We start from the raw sequence: 20,350 nt of genomic DNA, 5'->3' as shown, positions 1-20,350 counted from the left end.
TCGTCTTATTCAGAGGATGTGCAATGGATGTCAGACTGATTTTAAATGTCTTTATTTGTTCTCAGGGGACATTTTGCTGAATTACTCAATTACTGGCAACTTGTTGGGAAAGACAAGAACTCCATGGCCACAGAATACTTTGATGCTCTGAAGCAATACGAAAAGAGCTGTGAAGGAGAGGAGAGCATGACGTGTCTGGCCGACCTCTATGAAACACTCGGCCGCTTCCTCAAAGACCTGGGTCTTCTCAGTCAGGTTCTCCCATTCATCTATTCATACAGATAGAAATGAAGAATGCCATCAAAATGCCCTTTTTATGCTTTTTTTTTTTTTTTTTTTAAGAAATTCGCAGTAAAATTTACCGTAATTCTCTGCAGAGTATATAGTAACCCTCATGCTGGAGGAATGTCTCTTGCAGAGTATAGATGGCCATAGAAGACGAGTCCTATGTATTGTCATTGACCCACCAAACTGTTATCTGTAATGGGACAGCTTCTTGATGATGTTCCTCCAAGAGTCAGAAGAGGGGGGTTTCACACCTGCGTTGGAGTTCTGCTCCATTCGGGCAGCAGGAATCCCAATGGGCGAATGGCTTCATCTCTGTTCGGAACCGAACGGACCCTATTGACTGGAAATTGGGTCTGTTTTAGGTTTCTGCTAAGCTGCCCGGCTTTTGAACAGAAGAAAAAAGTGCTGCATGCATCGCTTTTACTTGCGGTATGTTGAGCTGGATCTGGGACGGAACCTCCAACCGGAACTTAAAGCCACCCTCCACTTCTGGACAAACAAACATGGCTGCACCGCTTCTCTGACTACCTGATGCATGCTGTGCACAGTGTACATCAGGTAGTTAGAGAAGCGGTTCAGCCATCTTTATTTGTCCAGGCCTGGAAGGTCGCTTTAATATTAAAGGGAACCTTTCATCTAATTTATGTTGCCTATTTGGAGGCAGAATAAAGTAATGGCAGACATCCTCCTATCAGTAGTGCGTCAATGGGGTGTAGCTTCCATAAAATAGCACCTTATGGGATGTAGTATGAGCCGAGTGCAGGAGTCCTCTCGGTGATTGACACATTTTCTGGATTCTTCCATATTCATGACCTGCGGGCTAATCCTGCCCATCTGGCGCTGATTGGCTGCTTTCTCCCTATTCAGAGTAATAAGGGAAACGTTGTCAGTTATAGACAGGGGAGCCCACCTATGATAAATACGAGGACTCCTGGCTCACACAGCACTTGGCTTATACTGTACCTGATAAACTCTGACTTTTACGAAAACTACACCATGTTAAAAATGATGCACCGCTAGAATTGGGTGTCTATCACTACTTTATGCTGACCTTCGATAGGAAAGCATAAACTCTGTTGATTTTGGTTCTTTTTTATAAAATTCATCAATCACTATAGTTATTTGTTAGCCGTTTAGTCGTTTACAACCCTCGGTGATCCTAAGGCTGGATTCACACGAACGTATATCGGCTCGGTTTTCATGCCGAGCCGATATACGTCGTCCTCATCTGCAGGGGGGGGGGGGAGGATGGAAGAGCCAGGAGCAGGAACTGAGCTCCCGCCCCCTCTTTGCCTCCTCTCCGCCCCTCTGCACTATTTGCAATGAAAGGAGGCGGAACGGGTGCGAGGCTAAGAGCCGAGAATTAGCCCCGCCCCCGCCCCGCCTCTCCCCATTGCAAATAGTGCAGAGGGGCAGAGAGGGGGCGGGAGCTCAGTTCCTGCTCCTGGCTCTTCCATCCTCCCCCCCTGCAGATGAGGACGACGTATATCGGCTCGGCGTGAAAACTGAGCCGATATACGTTTGTGTGAATCCAGCCTAAAGGCGAGCTCCATGTTTTTCGGTTTTGCACTGCTTCTTTCAGTTGTGTGATATCCATGCCAGTATCAGCTTTGACAGTATCAGCCATCGTGTCCTTTGGCGGCTGGGTCTTTAGGTCTTCTTTTGCCACGGATCTGTCCAAGCATTATAGATTTTTCTAGCTACTCGCATTACATGGCCAAAATATGTGAGCCAGTGTTATACGATTATATTTACAATTCTTATCCGATTTATATTTACCACAATACAATTTAAAGAATATATAGGCTATCCTTAGTTTAGCCAACAGTGTTTGGACCCCTACTTTCAGGAACCCTGCCGATCAGCACAATGAAGGGGACAGAGAACCTCTTTAATGCAGCAGTAAGGGAAAGGGACTGGTTGTTTGTATAGCACCAATGTATTCTGCTGCACTTTCAGGTAGTTTATTCATCCCCCCCCCCACCCCCACCCTCTTCCACACCCTACACTGGCCAATAGACATGCTGTTCCTATATTTTTTTATAACTGTTGTTGATGTGTGCTGATATAAAGTGGAGTTCAGGAGTCTTACACTGCTTTTAATGCGTAGGCTGTGACACCTCTTCAGAGGTCATTAGAGATCCGAGAGACCGCCCTAGACCCGGACCACCCCAGTGTTGCTCAGTCGCTGCACCAGCTGGCAGGAGTCTACGTTCAGTCCAAGAAATTTGGAAATGCTGAACAACTTTATAAACAAGCTCTAGAAATAAGTGAGAACGCCTACGGTAGCGAACACCTGAGAGTAGCCTGGGAGCTCGACGCACTGGCGGTGTTGTACCAGAAGCAAAACAAGTAAGAGGCTGGCGTAATAAAGCCAACATGGCTGTGCAACTAATTATAACCTGCACTATATTAGTTATTCTATTGCATGGGACAATACTCACTAACACAAGCATGCGTTAATATCACTGCTCGGTGGAACAATCGGTAGCTGAAATGTTTAGTGCCTGGACAGATTGACGTTACAGTCTGGACCGATTCGTCTTATCCTGCTTAACATCATAGAAGACGCCATTTTATTGTAGCCATCGGGATGTGAGTTTTGTATCTTTTTGTACAGATATGAGCAAGCTGAACAACTGAGGAAACGATCATTCAAAATCCGCCAGAAAGCTGCAAGAAGGAAAGGGAGTGTGGTAATGCTACAATGGCTGCCGCTGGGCAGTTGTATTACTTTGCATCAGATATTGATTTTAGAGGGATTTCAAGGAAGGGACGTTTTATACTTAATGTTTATTGGCAGATGAGGTATAACACTGATGAAGGTAAGGTTCTGCACATGGGCAGGGGAATACATGTCACTATTACATACTAGATGTGAAACCACTGGGAGACACCTAAATGGAGAAAGACTTGGGGATGTTAGTTAAACGTAAGCTTAACTGGAGCAACCAGTGTCAGGCAGCTGCTGCCAAGGCAAATAGGATCATGGGGTGTTTCAAAAGAGGTCTAGGGGCACATGACGAGAACATTGTTCTTCCTCTTTACAAGTCACTGGTCAGACCACACATGGAATATTGTGGACAGTTTTGGGCACCGGTACGCAAGAAGGACATATCAGAGCTTGAGCGGGTACAAAGGAGGGCAACTAAAGTAATAAATGGACGGACTACAATACCCAGAGGGGTCATCAAAATTGGGGTTATTTAGTTTAGAAGAAAGACAGCTGATGAGTGACTTAATAACTAGGTATAAATGTATCAGGGGACAATACAGAGATCTCTCCCATCATCTATCTATACCCAGGAGTGTAACAAGGGGGTGCTCTAATAACTATGTATAGATATATCAGGGGACAATACAGAGATCTCTCCCATCATCTATTATACCCAGGACTGTACCATGGGGGCACTCTAATAACTATGTATAAATACATCAGGGGACAATACTGAGATCTCTCCCATCATCTATTTATACCCAGGACTGTGACAAGGGGGCGCTCTAATAACTATGTATAGATATGTAAGGGGTCAGTACAGAGATCTCTCCCATCATCTATTTATACCCAGGACTGTGACAAGGGGGCGCTCTAAAACTTATGTATAAATATATCAGGGGACAATACAGGGATCTCTCCCATCATCTATTATACCCAGGACTGTGACTGTAACAAGGGGGCGCCTTCTACAGCTAGAGGAAAGAAGGTTTCATCACCAAGACAGAAGGGGGTTCTTTACTGTAAGAGCGGTGAGACTATGGAACTTTTTGCCTGAGGACGTGGGGATGGCGAATTTGAGTGAAAGAGTACAAGAGAGGCCTGGATGTCTTTCTTGGGTGATACAATATTACATGATATATCACGGATTACTTCAGAAGGGTCGGTGATTTGGGGATTATTCCAATTGCCAGATTGGAGGTGGTAAGGAAGATTTTTTTTTTTCCCCTTAAATGGGGAAAATTGCCTTCTACCTCCATTGTTTTTTTGCGCCTTCCTCTGTCTCTGCATTGGGTTAATAGTATGTTAGGCTTAAAAAAGACACATGTTCAGCCTATGTTACAAGACTATTGGGACAGCCATCTTTCCTCAGCTACATTTAACAGCAATTAGAGAGATGCCTTATGGCAGCTTCATGGGCCATTCGCACAATAGACAGAAGGGGACCCATTGACTTGTATGAGAGACTGTTCCAGACATCCTCTGTGACCTGTACAGGAGTCATTTTGCAGGGAGTGGTGTAAATGGGCCTGCAGGAGCTGTTTGTAGATCCCAGAGTGTGATTTAATCACACACCCAGCTGCGTTGTTCTTCAAGCGGCTCCCAGCAGAATACAGTGTAATCTCCGTCTCCCGTGGAGAACACAGCATGTGATCTATTGAGAGATACTTTATCTCTCTGTAGCTGAACCATGGATTTTAAGTTCACCTTAAAATCATCTTTCAAACGAAAAGTGCATGATGCCCGCGTTTACATGTAAAGATTATGCAGTCGTTTGAACGAATTATGAGCGATAATTGTTACGTGTAAATGGGCCTTAAGAATCTGCATGATCGAACTCTAAATTTTGCTCACGTTACCTGATTCTCAGTCTTTTTTTTTTCCTTTTGTCAGCGTAGTATTGGATAGTTTCGTTGCAGATGGTTCTGTTAATCCAAGGTGCCGTACAGATAGTACTATAGGATGTGCGCTGGATGAATAAACAGGGAGAAGGTTTGGGGAGATTAATTCCAGGGATAATGGGTTTTGTGTATTGCACTGTGCCTTATTGCAAAAAATCAATAAAGTTTGTTTGATAGAAAAAAAAAAAAGCTCTGATTTGTGCTGTCCCTCTATTAGTCCTCTTGGAAATGTATGACTAAATTGACAACTAGGTGTTACCATTCCCAATTTTAAAGGCCTTTGTTACTATGCACTTTCACACTATCCAATGAGTGCTGACCATGTCCGTCTCTGTAGAAACACGCCCTATTGCCAAAGGAAATGGTAACTCTCACTTGTCAATTTATTAATACATTTCCAGGAGAAATAGCAGAGGAACCGCACCATGCAGAATACTTAGAGGAGATGATCCAGCATTATTTCATGGGGGATACAAGTTTTTATTAACGCAAGGAATGTGATTGTTGTGATCTTTCCTCTGTTTAGTACGGGTTTGCTATATTGAGGCGTCGCGCCCTTCAGCTGGAGGAACTGACGTTGGGCAAAGACACATCCGATAATGCAAGAACCCTGAATGAGCTGGGAGTGCTGTATTATCTGCAGAACAACCTGGAGTGAGTACTGAAGAACCCCAATTATGGGAATGGATTTTGCTGGTAAAACAAGTTAGGAGACGTCTAGAGGAGCGGTCTTGATGAAAACTTTTTTTGACTTCTTTGTTTCTTACTTTCCCTTTATTGTCTCTTAGCAACGTTGAGTACAAACGCCGCTCATGCACAATGTAATTGCATGTGTACAGCATTTTCGAACGCCCCCATAGAGCACACTAGGGCTGCATCGTATGTAATATGCAGTAAAATAGAACAAGCTGCAGGTTTGGGTTTTTGTTGTTTTGTGGTTTTTTGTTTTTTTTTAACAAATATCTATGTACTTTAATTGACTCCATTCACCGCATGTTATGAATGTGTAATATGCAATCAATGTATGCTTGTTTGAGCTTGGCCTTAGGGAGAACACCTAGAAGGTGTGATGAGACTTATAAGGCTACCCATGCTTCTTTGGGAAATCTGCAAATTGGAAAACGGAGCAATACCTCTACAGCGTCACCTATTGGAATACAGCATTCTTGCAAGTCAGTGTTAGACCTTTTAATAAGCCTTGTAACAATGACTGGCCTTATAAGTCTCCTCACACCTTCTAGATGCTCTCCCTAAGGAGAAACGATATCTTTTCTGACCCATGGTGTTATAAGAAATCCATATAGGCATCAGGAGAACACTGAATATTAAACCATTAAGGACCAGGCCCAGTAAATTTATGGCGCCTGGTCCTGGGCTTAACGCACCGCCGATAGTAAAATTAACAGCTGATACCCTCTTGCCTTCTCCTCCGGGTTATTTAACCCTTCCTGCCTTTTCCTTCCCCGAGTACACAGTGCTCATTGAGCACTGTGTAGTGAAAGTACAGTGTAACTTTCACTCCAGGAGCCTGGGGGCGGTCACATGACTGCCGGGGTTCCCTGCTACAGCAGAGCTGGAAGGTCATACTAGACCCTTGACAGCTCTGCCAGTGACTAATGTCACTACAGGGGTTGCTTTCCCCTGTAACTGGGGCTCCTATGGATGCCCCAGCTACAGTGGGAAAGTTTCAAATAAAAAAAAAAAAATGAATGTCCCTCAGAGGTCTTACATGACGTCATGGGGGACATAGATAGTAAAAAACATAATTCCATACATAGGTAGAACAATACTACAGAATAAAACAACAGTATATACGTAAGAAAATAACACAAAGCCGACGCCAACAAAAACCGTCGCCGTATGCGCCCTGTAATCCAAAACCATACATACTATATATATAAAAACGTCCGAAACAAATAGAGGAACCCATTCCCATACTTTATTTAGCATAAATATACTAAATAAAAAATAGCTATAAATGTTAAAAAAAATCATTTTTTTAGCATTTTACCCCCAATAAAACTAAAAAACGGGGAAAAAAAGTCAGTAAAAAAAATATTTGAAAAATCGCCCTCTGTGTCACAGAAAAAAAAACGCAGTAAAAATAATTTTCATAGCTAAAGGAAACAAAATAGGGCAGTAAAACCGCCACAGGGGTAAAATCCCTACAAAGTGTCTGGTCCTTAAGGTACAAAACAGCTTTAAGGGGTTAAGGATTGTCATATATTGCAATTCCCCAATAGGTTACTCTATTTACTCACATTCTGGAGGTAAGTCACCAGTATAAATTACCACTGCAGTTTATTAATGACTCTTTCCTTTTGGATTTTTGTTCCTTGTAGAACGGCAGAAATGTTCCTTACGCGCTCCTTAGAGATGAGAGAACGTGTGATCGGTCCAGAACATCCCGACTGCGCCCAGTCTCTAAACAATCTAGCTGCACTATATAATGAGAAGAAGCAGTATGACAAAGCAGAGGAGCTGTATGAAAGGGCATTAGACATCAGGAGGAGAGCTCTGTCACCCGACCACCCGTCGCTGGCCTACACGGTCAAGCATCTCGCTGTTCTCTACAAGAGGAAAGTATGTCTTACCTTAGGGTTTTCCCACATTCTATCCTATTTCCAAGAGTGTTTATAGTTACATCCAGCCCATCAGTATAAACTTTTTTCGTATTAACACTTACTTAAAACAAAATGTTTCTATCCCCAGATATTCCAGGACTGAGGTTAGAATAGAGCCACCCGCTGTCTCTATTGAGAAGCCCTTCCATGTCTGGCTCACCTGTTGCAAGGGAGGCTTGCCTACTCAGACTTGCTCCTATGCAGTGGAGCAAAGAGAGAAGAAAGAGGAGTAGGTGGAATAATTACTGAGCTGGACACAGAATAGAGACAACAGGTATTCTGTGTCCAGCTCAGTAATTGTTCCACCTACTCATCTTTCTTCCTTCTCTGCTCCACTGCATAGGAGCAAGTCTAAGTAGGTAAGCCCACCTCGGAAAAGGTGGACCAGACACGGAAGGGCTCATCAATGGAGACAGCCGGTGGCTCTATTCTAACGTCGGGCATGGAGTATCTGGGGATAGAAACCTCTTTTTTAATAAATTATGGGTTGGATTTAACTAATATGTAATATTTTTCATGCAAACCCTTTAACCAGTGTTCCATGCAAATGCCTTATCGTTGCCAGCACTCTATATGTGTGAGGAGGAATGGGGGACACAGGATTTGGAAACCAGTGATATTATATTGGGATATCACACTGATCTGTATTATATTACAGCCTGGCTCCATTGAGACATATATGGATACCCGTATATCGTGTGTGTATAATACCTACAGACAATGCTCTGTCTGCAAATCACCCGTCTGCTTAGTAACAAATTGTTTGTAAAGATGGATTTTGGGTTTTTAGTGCACCATGCTAATTTTCCTGTGATTAGCAAATGAAATACAGTGCAGATATCTTGCACAATGCACTCATTTAGTAATCAGTATTTTGTAACCTATTCCTCTCATATAGTCAACCAGTGACAAACCGAACATTACAGTCATATCATATATATCATAACCGTATACAGGGGGTGGACACAAATATGGAAACGCCTCAGAAATGTATGGTATTTTAATCATTAGCACTGAGCTGCCCTTTTGACCCCTGCTTGGCTGAGAGCTTTCCTGACAAATTTTGTGTTTACTTCACCTCTTGTCCTGCTCTGGGTGATTTTGGCAGCCAGCTTGTAGAAGCAGCTGAGTTTCTCAAACTCCTGGCCAATTGAACTTTGTTGCTCGGCCAGATGATCGCTTCTACCCCGCAGCTTCTGTGTCGTATTACCTCTACTTCATTTACATGGGATTATAAATCCTATTTCAATAAGACATGTAGAGACCGATTTTTAAGGCATGCATTTCGTATGACGTTTGCGTATTTTTGCCACCCCCTGTATGTTTCTTCTGATATATTTTCTTTTGATGAAGAGGCCTAAGTAGCCTTGAAAGCTGGCACTGTTAACATCATTTTTTATTTGTTAGCAATTAAAAACTATCGTATCTATAAGATAATTTTTTTCCCCTCTTTCTGAGACTATGAAGTCTGAGAGATGTGTTGGACGGGGGCATAACCATGTGAGAATTTACCTCATTGACATTCATTTGGGCTAAAATCCATGAAAACGCGTAGCATTTTTCAGTGGTAGAGACCGAAATATACACAGACATTTTCTGTGGCGTGTGAATGAGATTGCAGACACCCAGTTTCCATGCATGGAATGTCATCGTATTTGGTGTGGAGTTCACTGTGGAATCCACACAACCATCAGTTTTTAATTTAAATCGTCAACGAACCCGAAGTGAAAATGAGAGAAGCAGCTGAAGTTAAGACCAATTAGGGCCCAACCTGTACGACCGATGCTCCAACCTCTATGGGATAGTTGGTACAGACTTGAGATTGTTGGAGAGTCTCAATGAGAAATATCTAATGTGTATGACCGGCTTCAGTGGGCAGGATATTTTGGTTTTCCATTACACATTAGGTTTTTACATGTATGTGTTGTTTTTTTAATTTTCCTCCAGGGGCAGCTTGATAAGGCGGTGCCTCTTTATGAACTGGCTGTGGAAATCCGTCAAAAGTCGTTTGGCCCAAAACACCCCAGTGTTGCTACTGCCTTGGTGAATCTAGCTGTATTGTACTGTCAGATGGTAAGCATCTTGTAGTTTCTTGGTGTGCTACTTTAATGAGTTTTCCGGGCAATTTTCTATTGATGACCCATCCTTAGGATAGATCATCAGTAGCTGATGGGCTGAGGTCTGCCGTTCGGTACCCTGGTGATCAGCTGTTATGGCACTCGGCTCCACAACGCAGTGTACAGAGCGGAGGCACATCACTCCAACCCCTCTGTAGTGGCCAGCAGTGTGTGCCTTTATAAATAGGTTGAACTACAACTCACATTCCACAAAAGTCTGGAGTCTGTGTAAAATAGAAGTAAATGTAAAGAAAAGAGAATGAAATGATTTGGAAATCCCATCTAAATGTATTTTATTCACAATAGAACTCCTTTTAGAAATTGATGGCAGCAACACGTCAAAAAAGTTTGGATAGGGTCGTGTCTGCCATTATATGGTTTAGTATTGTCCTGCTGAAATGACAATGTCTCCGTCAGGAGGGCATTTTTCAAAAAAATCTACTGCCCATTTTCTCTACTTGAGCTTCTTTGTCGATTCTCCTGCTGCAGTAGTTGTTATTTTTGGGTCTGTGGCCCTAAAAGGTATCAAACTATACACGGTCGGGGCCGACCTACTGTTTGCTGCTGGACACCTTTTTCAGTGCTTTTGACTTTGCATTATTTTATGTTTGTGAAATAAAAGTTCTGTTTTTAGGGAACTTCCCAGTGAAAGTTCTTTCCCAGAATAAAGGTTCTTGCAGACGATGTTGGCAAAATCTAAATAGTTTTTATTAGCGCTTTTTTATTATTTCAGAAGAAACAAGTGGAAGCCTTACCGCTCTATGAGCGTGCCATGAAGATTTATGAAGATAGTCTCGGTCGGATGCATCCCAGGGTAGGAGAAACCCTGAAAAACCTCGCCTTATTAAGGTAATAACATGTTTGTTGTTCAGTATATTGCTAGTTAGGGTCTCTGATTTCCATACAAAACTCTTGCACTATGCATAATAACATTAATTTAGTCTAGTACCCTATAATCAAGGTATTGCCTACAACTTCCAGGTAGATTGGTTTTGGTAACTTTTTGGGTCACATACTTGAAGAAGTTGGCCTGTTAGGACAAATGGACTTCATAGAGAGTCAGAATAGAGAGCTATGAGAGCTGCTCTAGCGTCATCCAGCGCAGGCACATATGCAGCCAATGTTGGTCAACCACAGTTTACTGTGCATGCATCAGATGCCGCTAACCAGCCTGTAATCCTAGGACTGCATGACACCGGAGGAGGCCAGGACCGCCCCATGGATCTCCACAAATGGCACCCACTACTTTTTAGAACTTTTTTTCCTTTATGCTCCAAGGCCTGTTTCAGAGAGTCGGATCTTTATAAAGCTGTTACCATTAGTGTGGGAGAGTATACTTGATGACAGGTTCCCTTTAATGGAGGGAGTACTGCATGTTGCATTAATATTGCTCACAGGCATGTTTACTAAAATGTTGCTTACGGCTTTTCTTAAATCTGGTGGCTGGTTTGGGTGTAACATCACAGTCCAAACACGTGGAAACAACTTATTTTTTAAATTAACAGATATGAAGAAGGGGATTTTGAGAAAGCGGCAGAACTTTATAAAAGAGCAATGGAAATCAAAGAAGCGGATACCTCTGTATTAGGGGCTAAGGCTCCTTCCGGCCATTCTTCTAGTGGAGGAGACACCTACAGTCTCAGGAATGCCTTACCAGTGAATACATTCACCGAATAATGGTACGAACTCCGAGAGCCACAGAAAGTCTCAGCTATTGGTCGCAGGTACTACAGACCCCGGCTCTGCATCTCAGTATCTTTAATGGATCAAGCATGATCCTTCATCATCTCTTCAGTGTCTCAAATAGCTGTCAGTATTATTAATTCTTATTGAACCCCTAATTTAAGTAATGGTCTACCATTTTCGTATGTGCATGAATTTCTGCAAGTGCCAATCAGTCACAGAAATTTTTCTGCCATGTGTCAATCTCCTTGCAATGCCACCTACAATTTGCCCCTAATCGTAGTCAAGATCCCACCCCAGAGTTATCCCACCCCAAAGAAACAGGCCTCATTCTATTACATGGCTTTTCCCATGCTCAGTCCGTGCTGCAGCAACCCTCTTCTCTCCTTACATGTGAGTGACCTGTAGGCACAGGAGGACCTCTGACCACCAAACAGCACCTCTATCCATTCTGACCTACCGCAGTTTGTACGACTCTGGCTGCAGTATTTCAGGTTTGCACACATTGATTTCCATAAAACTCGCAGTATATTGTAAACTTAGGTTTGTGTGACCTGACAGAACAGATAGTTTCGGGATGACAATCGTCACGCTCTCCCCTTATATGGAGCCTTTCCCAGCCTTGGATATAAAGGTCTCCTGCTTTATGGAGCTATAGGGCCCCTCCGTTCACAGTATTTAGAGGTTCTGCTATAAAAACCAATGTGATTTAAATAAAAACATTCCAAATACTTGAAACTGAAGTTGGATTGTAATGCTCTTGTTGAGCGGCGCTTTTTATTGGTAATGATGAAGCTTTTATATACTATTTTGTATACTACATTATATTTATTAATAGTGAAATAATGTCACGTTAGTCAATCAAGTCAAACCCCAGTGATTTGTATTATTTAACGGTTCACCGTTTTATGTTGCTTTTTTGTTTGTTTTATTATATATAAACCCTGCTATTAAATATTTTGAAACAATTTGTTTGTGCTCAGTTTTTAATACTATCATATACTTAAAGGGATTCTGTCACTTGGTTCATGAAGTTTCACTTTGAGCAGAGCTCCAAATCATGGAGGCAGGCCGTACCGGTGACCGTTCTCACCCTATACACAAAAGGGAAGGGAGCCGTCCGCCTGCATGATGGCACGGCTCAGCTCCAGGTCATACTTCACGAACCTGGTAACAGAATGCCTTTCATTATCCATTGGGACCCAAAGTAATAAGTTTCACCTCCTAGATTTTAACCCATTAGTAGTACCCAACCTTACCCATTTTTATAGTAACCATCAACAGGGTTTAAGCCAGACCAACACCTCTTTAGAATAGCCCTAGTCTACGTGCTGTAGGTGTGTCCCGTACCGGGTACAATAGGTCTGCTGTCTAATAATGGCCGAGCTTCTGCTCTAACAGCTAGAATTGGAGGAATGTCCAATCCTGACCGTTTGAAACTTAGCGACCATGTCACCCAAGTAGTTTAGAGAGAAGAGGGGCTCCCTTAGACGACCAGCTACCATGACAAAGAGTGACATGAGCCAAAACCACGACCTAGTTGGATGTCAGTCAGTTTTAGGTCTTATTCACAGGACTGCATATACGCTGCTATTTAGTGGCATCCAAAAAATTGGGCGAAAATCGCCACTATCTGAAGCATTAGATTCCAATGTATTCATTCAGATAAATGATTTTTGGCTGCGTGAAAAAAAAAAATCAAGGAAAAGTAGCACATCGGCCGTTTTCAGCCACCGATTTCATTTACTGCATCCAAAGATGGGTCTTGCCCTATCTTTTGCCGAGACTCGCAGTAATCTCCCATAGACTCCTATGAAAGTTCTGTGAACGGCAGAAGATCCTAGGCCAAAGATCGGAATATGATCACGGCTATTCTTCATTCATGCGATTTTACGGTGTGTACGAGTGACCTTTAAAGACGCACACGATCGTGTGAATAAGGCCTTATGCTGACAGGAATAATGCATAGTCCTGCTCCAGTCTGATACAAGGCCGTATCTGAATGTCAGCCCCTCCGTTTAAGCAACCAGTAGTAATTTAAGAAAAGCGTAGCTTCTGCTTGTCATTCCTCCCTTCCAGCTCAGACGCTGACCTAGTTATATACGCAGGCCCAAGCGGGCCGCAGCGCTCCCTGCCCTGATGCTTGCACAATCTCTTAGCGACTAGAGACTGATGGAACGATAATCGTTCAAACGAGCAAAAGTGAGCGATAATAGTCTAAACACGATTCAACGACCGGACAACCCGAAAATTGTTCACTTTTCATCAGTCGTTCAGTTTCTACAGGACTACAAATCGTTTGCTCATTCATTTGTTGTTCATAGACTGGTAGAGTTAGAAAGGCCCTCCAGGGTGATCGGGGACAACCCCCTGCTCTGTTTAACCCCTTAAAGGGATTGTCCCGCGCCGAAACGGGTTTTTTTTTTTTTTTTCAACAGCCCCCCTGTTCAGCGCGAGACAAACCCGATGCAGGGACTTAAAAAAAAAAAAACGCACAGCGCTTACCTTAATCCCCGCGCTCCGGTGACTTCTTACTTACCGGTTGAAGATGGCCGCCGGGATCTTCTCCCTCGGTGGACCGCAGGGCTTCTGTGCGGTCCATTGCCGATTCCAGCCTCCTGATTGGCTGGAATCGGCACGTGACGGGGCGGAGCTACAAGGAGCCGCTCTCCGGCACAAGCGGCCCCATTCAGAAAAGCAGAAGACCGGACTGCGCAAGCGCGTCTAATCTGGCGATTAGACGCTGAAAATTAGACGGCACGATGGAGACGAGGACGCTAGCAACGGAACAGGTAAGTGAATAACTTCTGATAACTTCTGTATGGCTCATAATTAATGCACAATGTACATTACAAAGTGCATTAATATGGCCATACAGAAGTGTATAGACCCACTTGCTTTCGCGGGACAACCCCTTTAAGGACGTGGCCTATTTTGGCCATTGGACGCAACCATTTTGGGGGGATTTACCATTTCTCCACTTTTTAAGAGCCATAACTGGTCCGTCGACATATCCATATCAGGGCTTGTTTTTTGTATGGTGAACTGTAGTTTTTATTGGTACCATTTTTGGGTGCATAAAACGTATTTTAAAACTTTTAATTTTTGAGAGCAGGAAGAGAAAACGCATCAATTCTGTGATTGTTTTTCTTTTTTACAGCGTCAGTCATACAGCATAAATGACAATACATTTCTTCTGTGGGTTGGTACGATTACAATGATACCAAAAATAATATTTCAATGTCTTCCACTTTTGCACAATAAAAACCTTTTTTTGGAAATTATTATAATTTTTTCATTGCTGCATTCAAAGTCCCATAACCTTTTTGGCTTTCCATGAATGGAGCATTTTGCCTTCCTTTTTACATTTTTTTGTTGCGCAGGATCTATAGTGTGTTCAATTTATACTACAGGTCGTTACGGACACGATGATACTAAATATGTGGGAAGTCTCCACAACAGCACCAGCTGAGATTATCTTCCCCTGGTAGGACAGGAAACACACCAAGGAGTTGAAAGCCCCCCTCTTCCCCACCTTCTTCAGTATTTATAACAAAACCAGTAGGAGGTGGGAACCTGACACATAGACTTGTCGCCAGGGGTGGGGGTGCTGTCACATAGACTTGTCGCCAGGGGTGGGGGTGCTGTCACATAGACTTGTCGCCAGGGGTGGGGGTGCTGTCACATAGACTTGTCGCCAGGGGTGGGGGTGCTGTCACTTAGACTTGTCACTGTGGGGTGCTGTCACATAGTCGGGGTGTTGACAGCTAGTCGCCGCCGGGGGTCGGGGTGCTGACAGCTAGCAGCCGCCACCGGGAGAGGGGGGCTCTCTGTCTTACTTGTGGTGGTGAGGGGGTGCCCGTCGAGTGGGGGTAGCCTTGTTTCAGTGGGGCGGCTGCAGGAGTTTTCTCCCCGCTCTCCATTCACTTTCCACAGTATTGAATGGTTGCTGTTTACTCTCATGGTAAGATTTTATCCTGAACCATGTGTATAACAGTCTCTCTCCTGGCCACGCCCCCTCTGTACACTGTACAGCAGGACAACATGCTGTACTGTAGAGGGATCGGGAAGAGACCGTAGATCAGCTATGGGGACTAGGATGGGAGCTGAGCGAGGCCAGGAAATCCTGCTTTTCATGCCTCTTGCTGCCATCGGGAGTGCGCACACAGAAGAGGGAGAGCGCAGAGCATTGTGGGAAGGCAGCACAGAGGCGCCATCCTTGAAAGCTGCATTGAACTTCAGATTACAAAGTACAAAACTGACATTCCAGCTGATCTGCCGGCCGGTTTGAGGCCCTGTGTGCTATCTGTTACCATGCTTACTGAAAGGGAAGCAGCATTTTTATTAAAAAAAAAAAAAGTTTACCCTGCGTGGCCGGACAACCCTTTTAAGGGAACCGGAGAAAAGGCATAAACCAGTCCGGGTCCCCAATGTTGAACTAGCGCATCTATACCTCTCCTCTGACAGGAAGAATACTGGGGAAGGGGGAGGGGGGCTTTAAACCTCGACGTGTTTCCTGTCCTATCAGGGGAAGGTAATCTCAGCTGGTGCGGTCGTGGAGACGATAGGGAAAAGTTTTTTTCACTTTTTTTTTTAATTTTTAAGCACTGTTTTTGTACACTCTATGTCCCTGAAGGGGACTTGTACCGTAGCAGCTCGGATCGCTATGAAAAAGCATTGTAGGACTTCTGTACTGCAACGCCTTATCACTTGTAATAGCTGTCACAGGCAAAGACAAGCCAAGACACCAGTATCTGGGCATCCCATCAGCCCTCCACAATTACATCATGGGGGTCAGATGACTTCAGAAGGAGTGCCCTCTCTTTGTAAACCCTTTACATGCCGCGATCTACATCGATCGCAGCATATAGGGATTTAACAGTGGCGGTCACTGTGCTTATGCACCCCCTGCTGGCCAGCTATCCGTAACAGACAGCCCCTCGTGCCAAGTGAAAGGGTGAAAGTGTACATCCTGTTGCGTTCAGTACCCTGCAGCCAGGATGTAAACTTACACCATGTGCCGTTAAGGGGTTAAACAGTGCATGTACAGGGTTTCATGTAGGAATGTTAAACCCTGAACGAGAAATAAACGATTTTCATTGAAAAGGTCAACTATTAATCTGCCTATTCAAGCCGGCTGCACGAGCGGATGATAACATTAGCAGCTCGTTCACTCATGCAGAGCATTAATCTGACCAATCCCCGGAGACACAGACTCCTCAGTCTCTCTACGTGTGCAAGCTAAGCGTTGGTGCTCTGTTTGCACTTGTCACCCAGCCCCTTCTCAGAGGATCTCACTGATTGGAACGTTTTTTTACACCTCATAGATTAGGGCTCTTATTGCGAACTCCATACATGTACTTTGTTTAGGCACTAGAAGCAAGACCGACTTCAGGTCCATTTAGACACAACGATGATCGCTCAAACGACAGTATGAGTTACAGCTTTGAGCGATCATTTTGCATAAACTCTTATCAGCGTGCAAATGAAGTCTTTCGCTGAATGCAGATAACAGCTGGAGGTCTGTTATCTGCATTCAGCCCCTTTGTTGTCAAACGGGACTGCAGCTGAAAGAATACTATCAGTGCTATCCCACTGAGAACTCAGCATACGGTCCGATAAGACACATCGCTGACGTCAAGCTGGCTTGACGTCAGCGATGGCACGAATAGTGCACGATGGGTGCATGTTTAGACGCAGCTATTATCACTCAAAAGATGGCTTTTGAGTGATAATCGGTATCTAAATGGGCCTTAATACGGATCTACAAAAACATCCACATTCATTCACCTATGCATTGGGGTTGCTTTTAGGATATTTTTTGGAATAACTAAAAATGGCTTAATAAAGCTTAACCCCTTCACGACCAAGGACGTCGGGGTGTGTATGAAGAGAAGGGGTCGCAGGGTGCCCTTTCTTCATACAGCGCGGGCGTCAGCTGTTTATTACAGCTGGGACCCATGGGCAATAGCTGCAATCGGCTGTGCGGCCGATCGTGGCTATTAAGGCCTCATGTCCACTTGAAAAATACAATCCGCGCAGAATCTGCCGTGGATTTCCGCGGCGGATTTGCTTTAAATGGTATTTTTTGCATGCAGATATCCGCACACATTGCTATCAATGTGATATCAATGTTGCCAATTCGCGTGGAATCCGCGGCATGCTCCATTGGAGCATGCCGCGTTTTTTCTCCCGCGCGTGAAAAACGCAATTCTTTTAAAATGCCATCCGCGGGTGCAAAAATCAATTTAATGGACCACGGATGGCCAATGATTCCCTATGGGCAAAATCCGCGGCAGAAATCCGCTGTGGAATCCGCAATTCCATTTAGCTAGTGGACATGAGGCCTAACCCTTTAAATGCCAAATTCTGACAGCAGCATTTAAATCCCCCAAACGATGTTCAGGGGTCCCATACGCCCACCTGCGGTGAGATCGGGGGAAGCCGTGCAGGTGTCATGGCAGACTGCCTATCAAGCCATCCACGTAGGGTGGCTTGATAGGCTGCCTGTCAGAATGCAGTATGACGTAATGCTATAGCATTACATCATACTGCAAGAGCGATCAAAGCATTGCATGTTGTAGTCCCCCAGAGGGGCTTAAAAGAAAAATATAGAAAAAGGATAAATAAAGTTTTATGAATGGTTATTAAAAAAAAAACCCTTCTGCCATATCTATAGTTATTAAATCTAAATCACAAAATAAAGTTACATATTTGGTATTGCCGCGTCCATAAAACTCCTATCAAAGTAACACATTATTTACCCCGCACGGTGAAAGTCGTCCAAAAAAAATAAATAACGCCAGAAATGCACTTTCAGTTACCCTGTCTCCCAGAAAAAAACGCAATAAAAAGTGATCAAAAAGTCGTATGTATTCCGAATAGATAACGTAAACTACAGAACATCCCGCAGAAAAGAGCCCTCGCACAACTATGTCTATGGAAAAAAAATCAGAAGAGAATTGGAAAAAAATTAAATGTCTTTGAAAAAAAGAAAAAAAAAGTAGTACAGTAAAAAAAGAAAAAAAAAAAGGATGGTATTGTAGCAATCATACTGACCCATATAGTAAAATTGTCATTTTTGCTGCACTGAAAGAGGTCTTTTTTTTTTTTCATTTTACTCTACTTAGAATTTTGTAAAAATTTTTCAGTACATTATATGGTACTTTAAATAGCAACCTTGAAAACTACAACTCGTCCTGCAAAAAACAACCCTTATACAGCGACGTTGATGGATAAATAAAGGAGCTACGAGTTTTTAAAAGGGGGGGGGGGGAGGAGAAAACGAAAATGGAAAAAGAAAAAGGGGCCACGGCATTAAGGGATTAATCTGTTTTCCGTACTGATGGATTAACCCCTTGAGTGGCACGCCCGGAAATTTTCCGGGACGAGCTCATAGCGATATAGCCCGGAAGATTTCCGGGCTATGTATCACTATGGGAACTGCAGAGCACAATGCCACAAGCTGTGACAGTGTGCTCTGCCTGCACAGACCCACAGAGAACAAAGCAAGGGCTTTGAAAAACCAGCAGAAGATATTGCCGATATGTCGGCAACCTCCTGCTTCTAATATCCTGCTTTGTTTACAGGTTGCCATAGAGACCATCGACTTGTCAGAAGCAAGCCGATGGTCTCTGTGGCAGGGAGAGCTTGGTGCTTGGCTGTCAGAGGACAGCTAGGTACCTGCTCTTACAGCAGAGATCAGAGAAAACCTCCGATCTCTGCTGTGTTAACCCTTTACATGCTGCAGTCTGACTGCAGCATGTAAAGAAAGGGCTGTCACCATCGGACCCCCGGAATGTGATCAGGGGTCCTGATGGGTCCCTGTGGAAGTCCCCTAAAGGGACAAAAAAAAAAAAAAAAATTTTTTTTTTAAAAAGTCAAAAAAATTATAAAAAAAACAAACAAAAAACACTTGTCTCCCTTTACTTTGTAAAAAAATCAAAAATACAATCACACATGTGGTATCCCTGCGTCGTAATGACCCAGAGAAGGAAGTTAATACATTATTTAACCCCTTAATGACATGGCCCCTTTTTTTCTTTTTTCCCCCCATTTCTTTTTTTCCTCCCCCGTCAAAAAATCACAACTTGTCCCACAAAAAACAAGCCCTTATATGGCCATGTCAATGAAAAAATGAAAGTTATGGCTCTTTAGACGCAACTGTAAAATTAGTTGAAATTCAATGATTAGACCATTTAAAAAAACCTGCCCTAGTGGGTCTGACAGGGTGGTAGGAAACCCGCCACTCAAGGGGTTAAAGATGTGTTTTAATGAACCTGCACGCCGTTTCTGCCGATTACAAGATGCACGTTGCTCTTAAGCTTCACTTGATTACTCAAGTATTTGTGCAACTTATTTATGCATTTGTTATATCACCCATGTACTTATGCAATGTATTGATATGTTCATTTATTATTGAGCCCTCTAGATTAACTTTTTGATCACATCGGATACATGAAGGTAGGTGGGATAAAGAAATGCTTCGTAGGAAATATACTTACCCATTCGTCCAAGAAAGAAGGGGGCTCCACAGTTCCAGCAGTGTCCCATTCCTTGCATTCACCTGGCGGGTCCCATCCAAGTAGCGCTTGGACGCACGTCTTCTTCTACCGAGGTTAGAACAGTGAGCGTTCTGTTCGCCCTCCTGAATTGGGCAACAGGGACAGTCCTGCCTCCCTGTATCCCTTGAGTTCACGGATTGCTGGAAGACCAGCGATTAAAAGAGTTATGCCTCCTAAAACTGGTTAGCTTGGTGCCTGCAGGAGGAGTATAGCTAGTAGGAGGAGCTATTACATTTCTGCTTAGTGTCGCCTCCTAGTGGCAGAAGCTATACCAAGGGTCTTCAGCTGTGTCCTCCAATGAATGAAACTAAAGATTTTACGGCAAGTACAAAAATCTTGTTTTCTAACTGGGAAACTACAGTTCTGAGAAGCACCTGCACCTCCTACCTCTATGCATTTACCAGTATGGGCCCTTTCCCGCAGGCCAGAATTTGGCCGCACTACGCACCGCAAAGTT

At 43.6% G+C, this 20,350-nt stretch overlaps 1 protein-coding gene across 2 annotated transcripts in view; it reads left to right on the top strand.

Moving 5' to 3' along the window:
- Positions 1-12,297, top strand: part of NPHP3 (nephrocystin 3) — a 72,472-nt gene extending 60,175 nt beyond the window's left edge. For both annotated transcript variants that reach the window (XM_066585579.1, XM_066585581.1), the window contains 8 exons: positions 66-255; positions 2,399-2,640; positions 2,909-2,984; positions 5,432-5,559; positions 7,248-7,488; positions 9,477-9,602; positions 10,380-10,495; positions 11,152-12,297. In XM_066585579.1, coding sequence (XP_066441676.1) covers positions 66-255; positions 2,399-2,640; positions 2,909-2,984; positions 5,432-5,559; positions 7,248-7,488; positions 9,477-9,602; positions 10,380-10,495; positions 11,152-11,323 — 1,291 coding nt within the window. In that variant the 3' untranslated portion in view covers positions 11,324-12,297. The remainder of the gene's footprint in view (positions 1-65; positions 256-2,398; positions 2,641-2,908; positions 2,985-5,431; positions 5,560-7,247; positions 7,489-9,476; positions 9,603-10,379; positions 10,496-11,151) is intronic.
- Positions 12,298-20,350: the final 8,053 nt, after the last annotated feature.

This window comes from Eleutherodactylus coqui, chromosome 12 (assembly GCF_035609145.1).
Source record: "Eleutherodactylus coqui strain aEleCoq1 chromosome 12, aEleCoq1.hap1, whole genome shotgun sequence".
NCBI classification, from domain to species: domain Eukaryota; kingdom Metazoa; phylum Chordata; class Amphibia; order Anura; family Eleutherodactylidae; genus Eleutherodactylus; species Eleutherodactylus coqui.
Note: the sequence above shows the minus strand (reverse complement) of the source record. Positions and strands in the feature narration are given on the sequence as shown.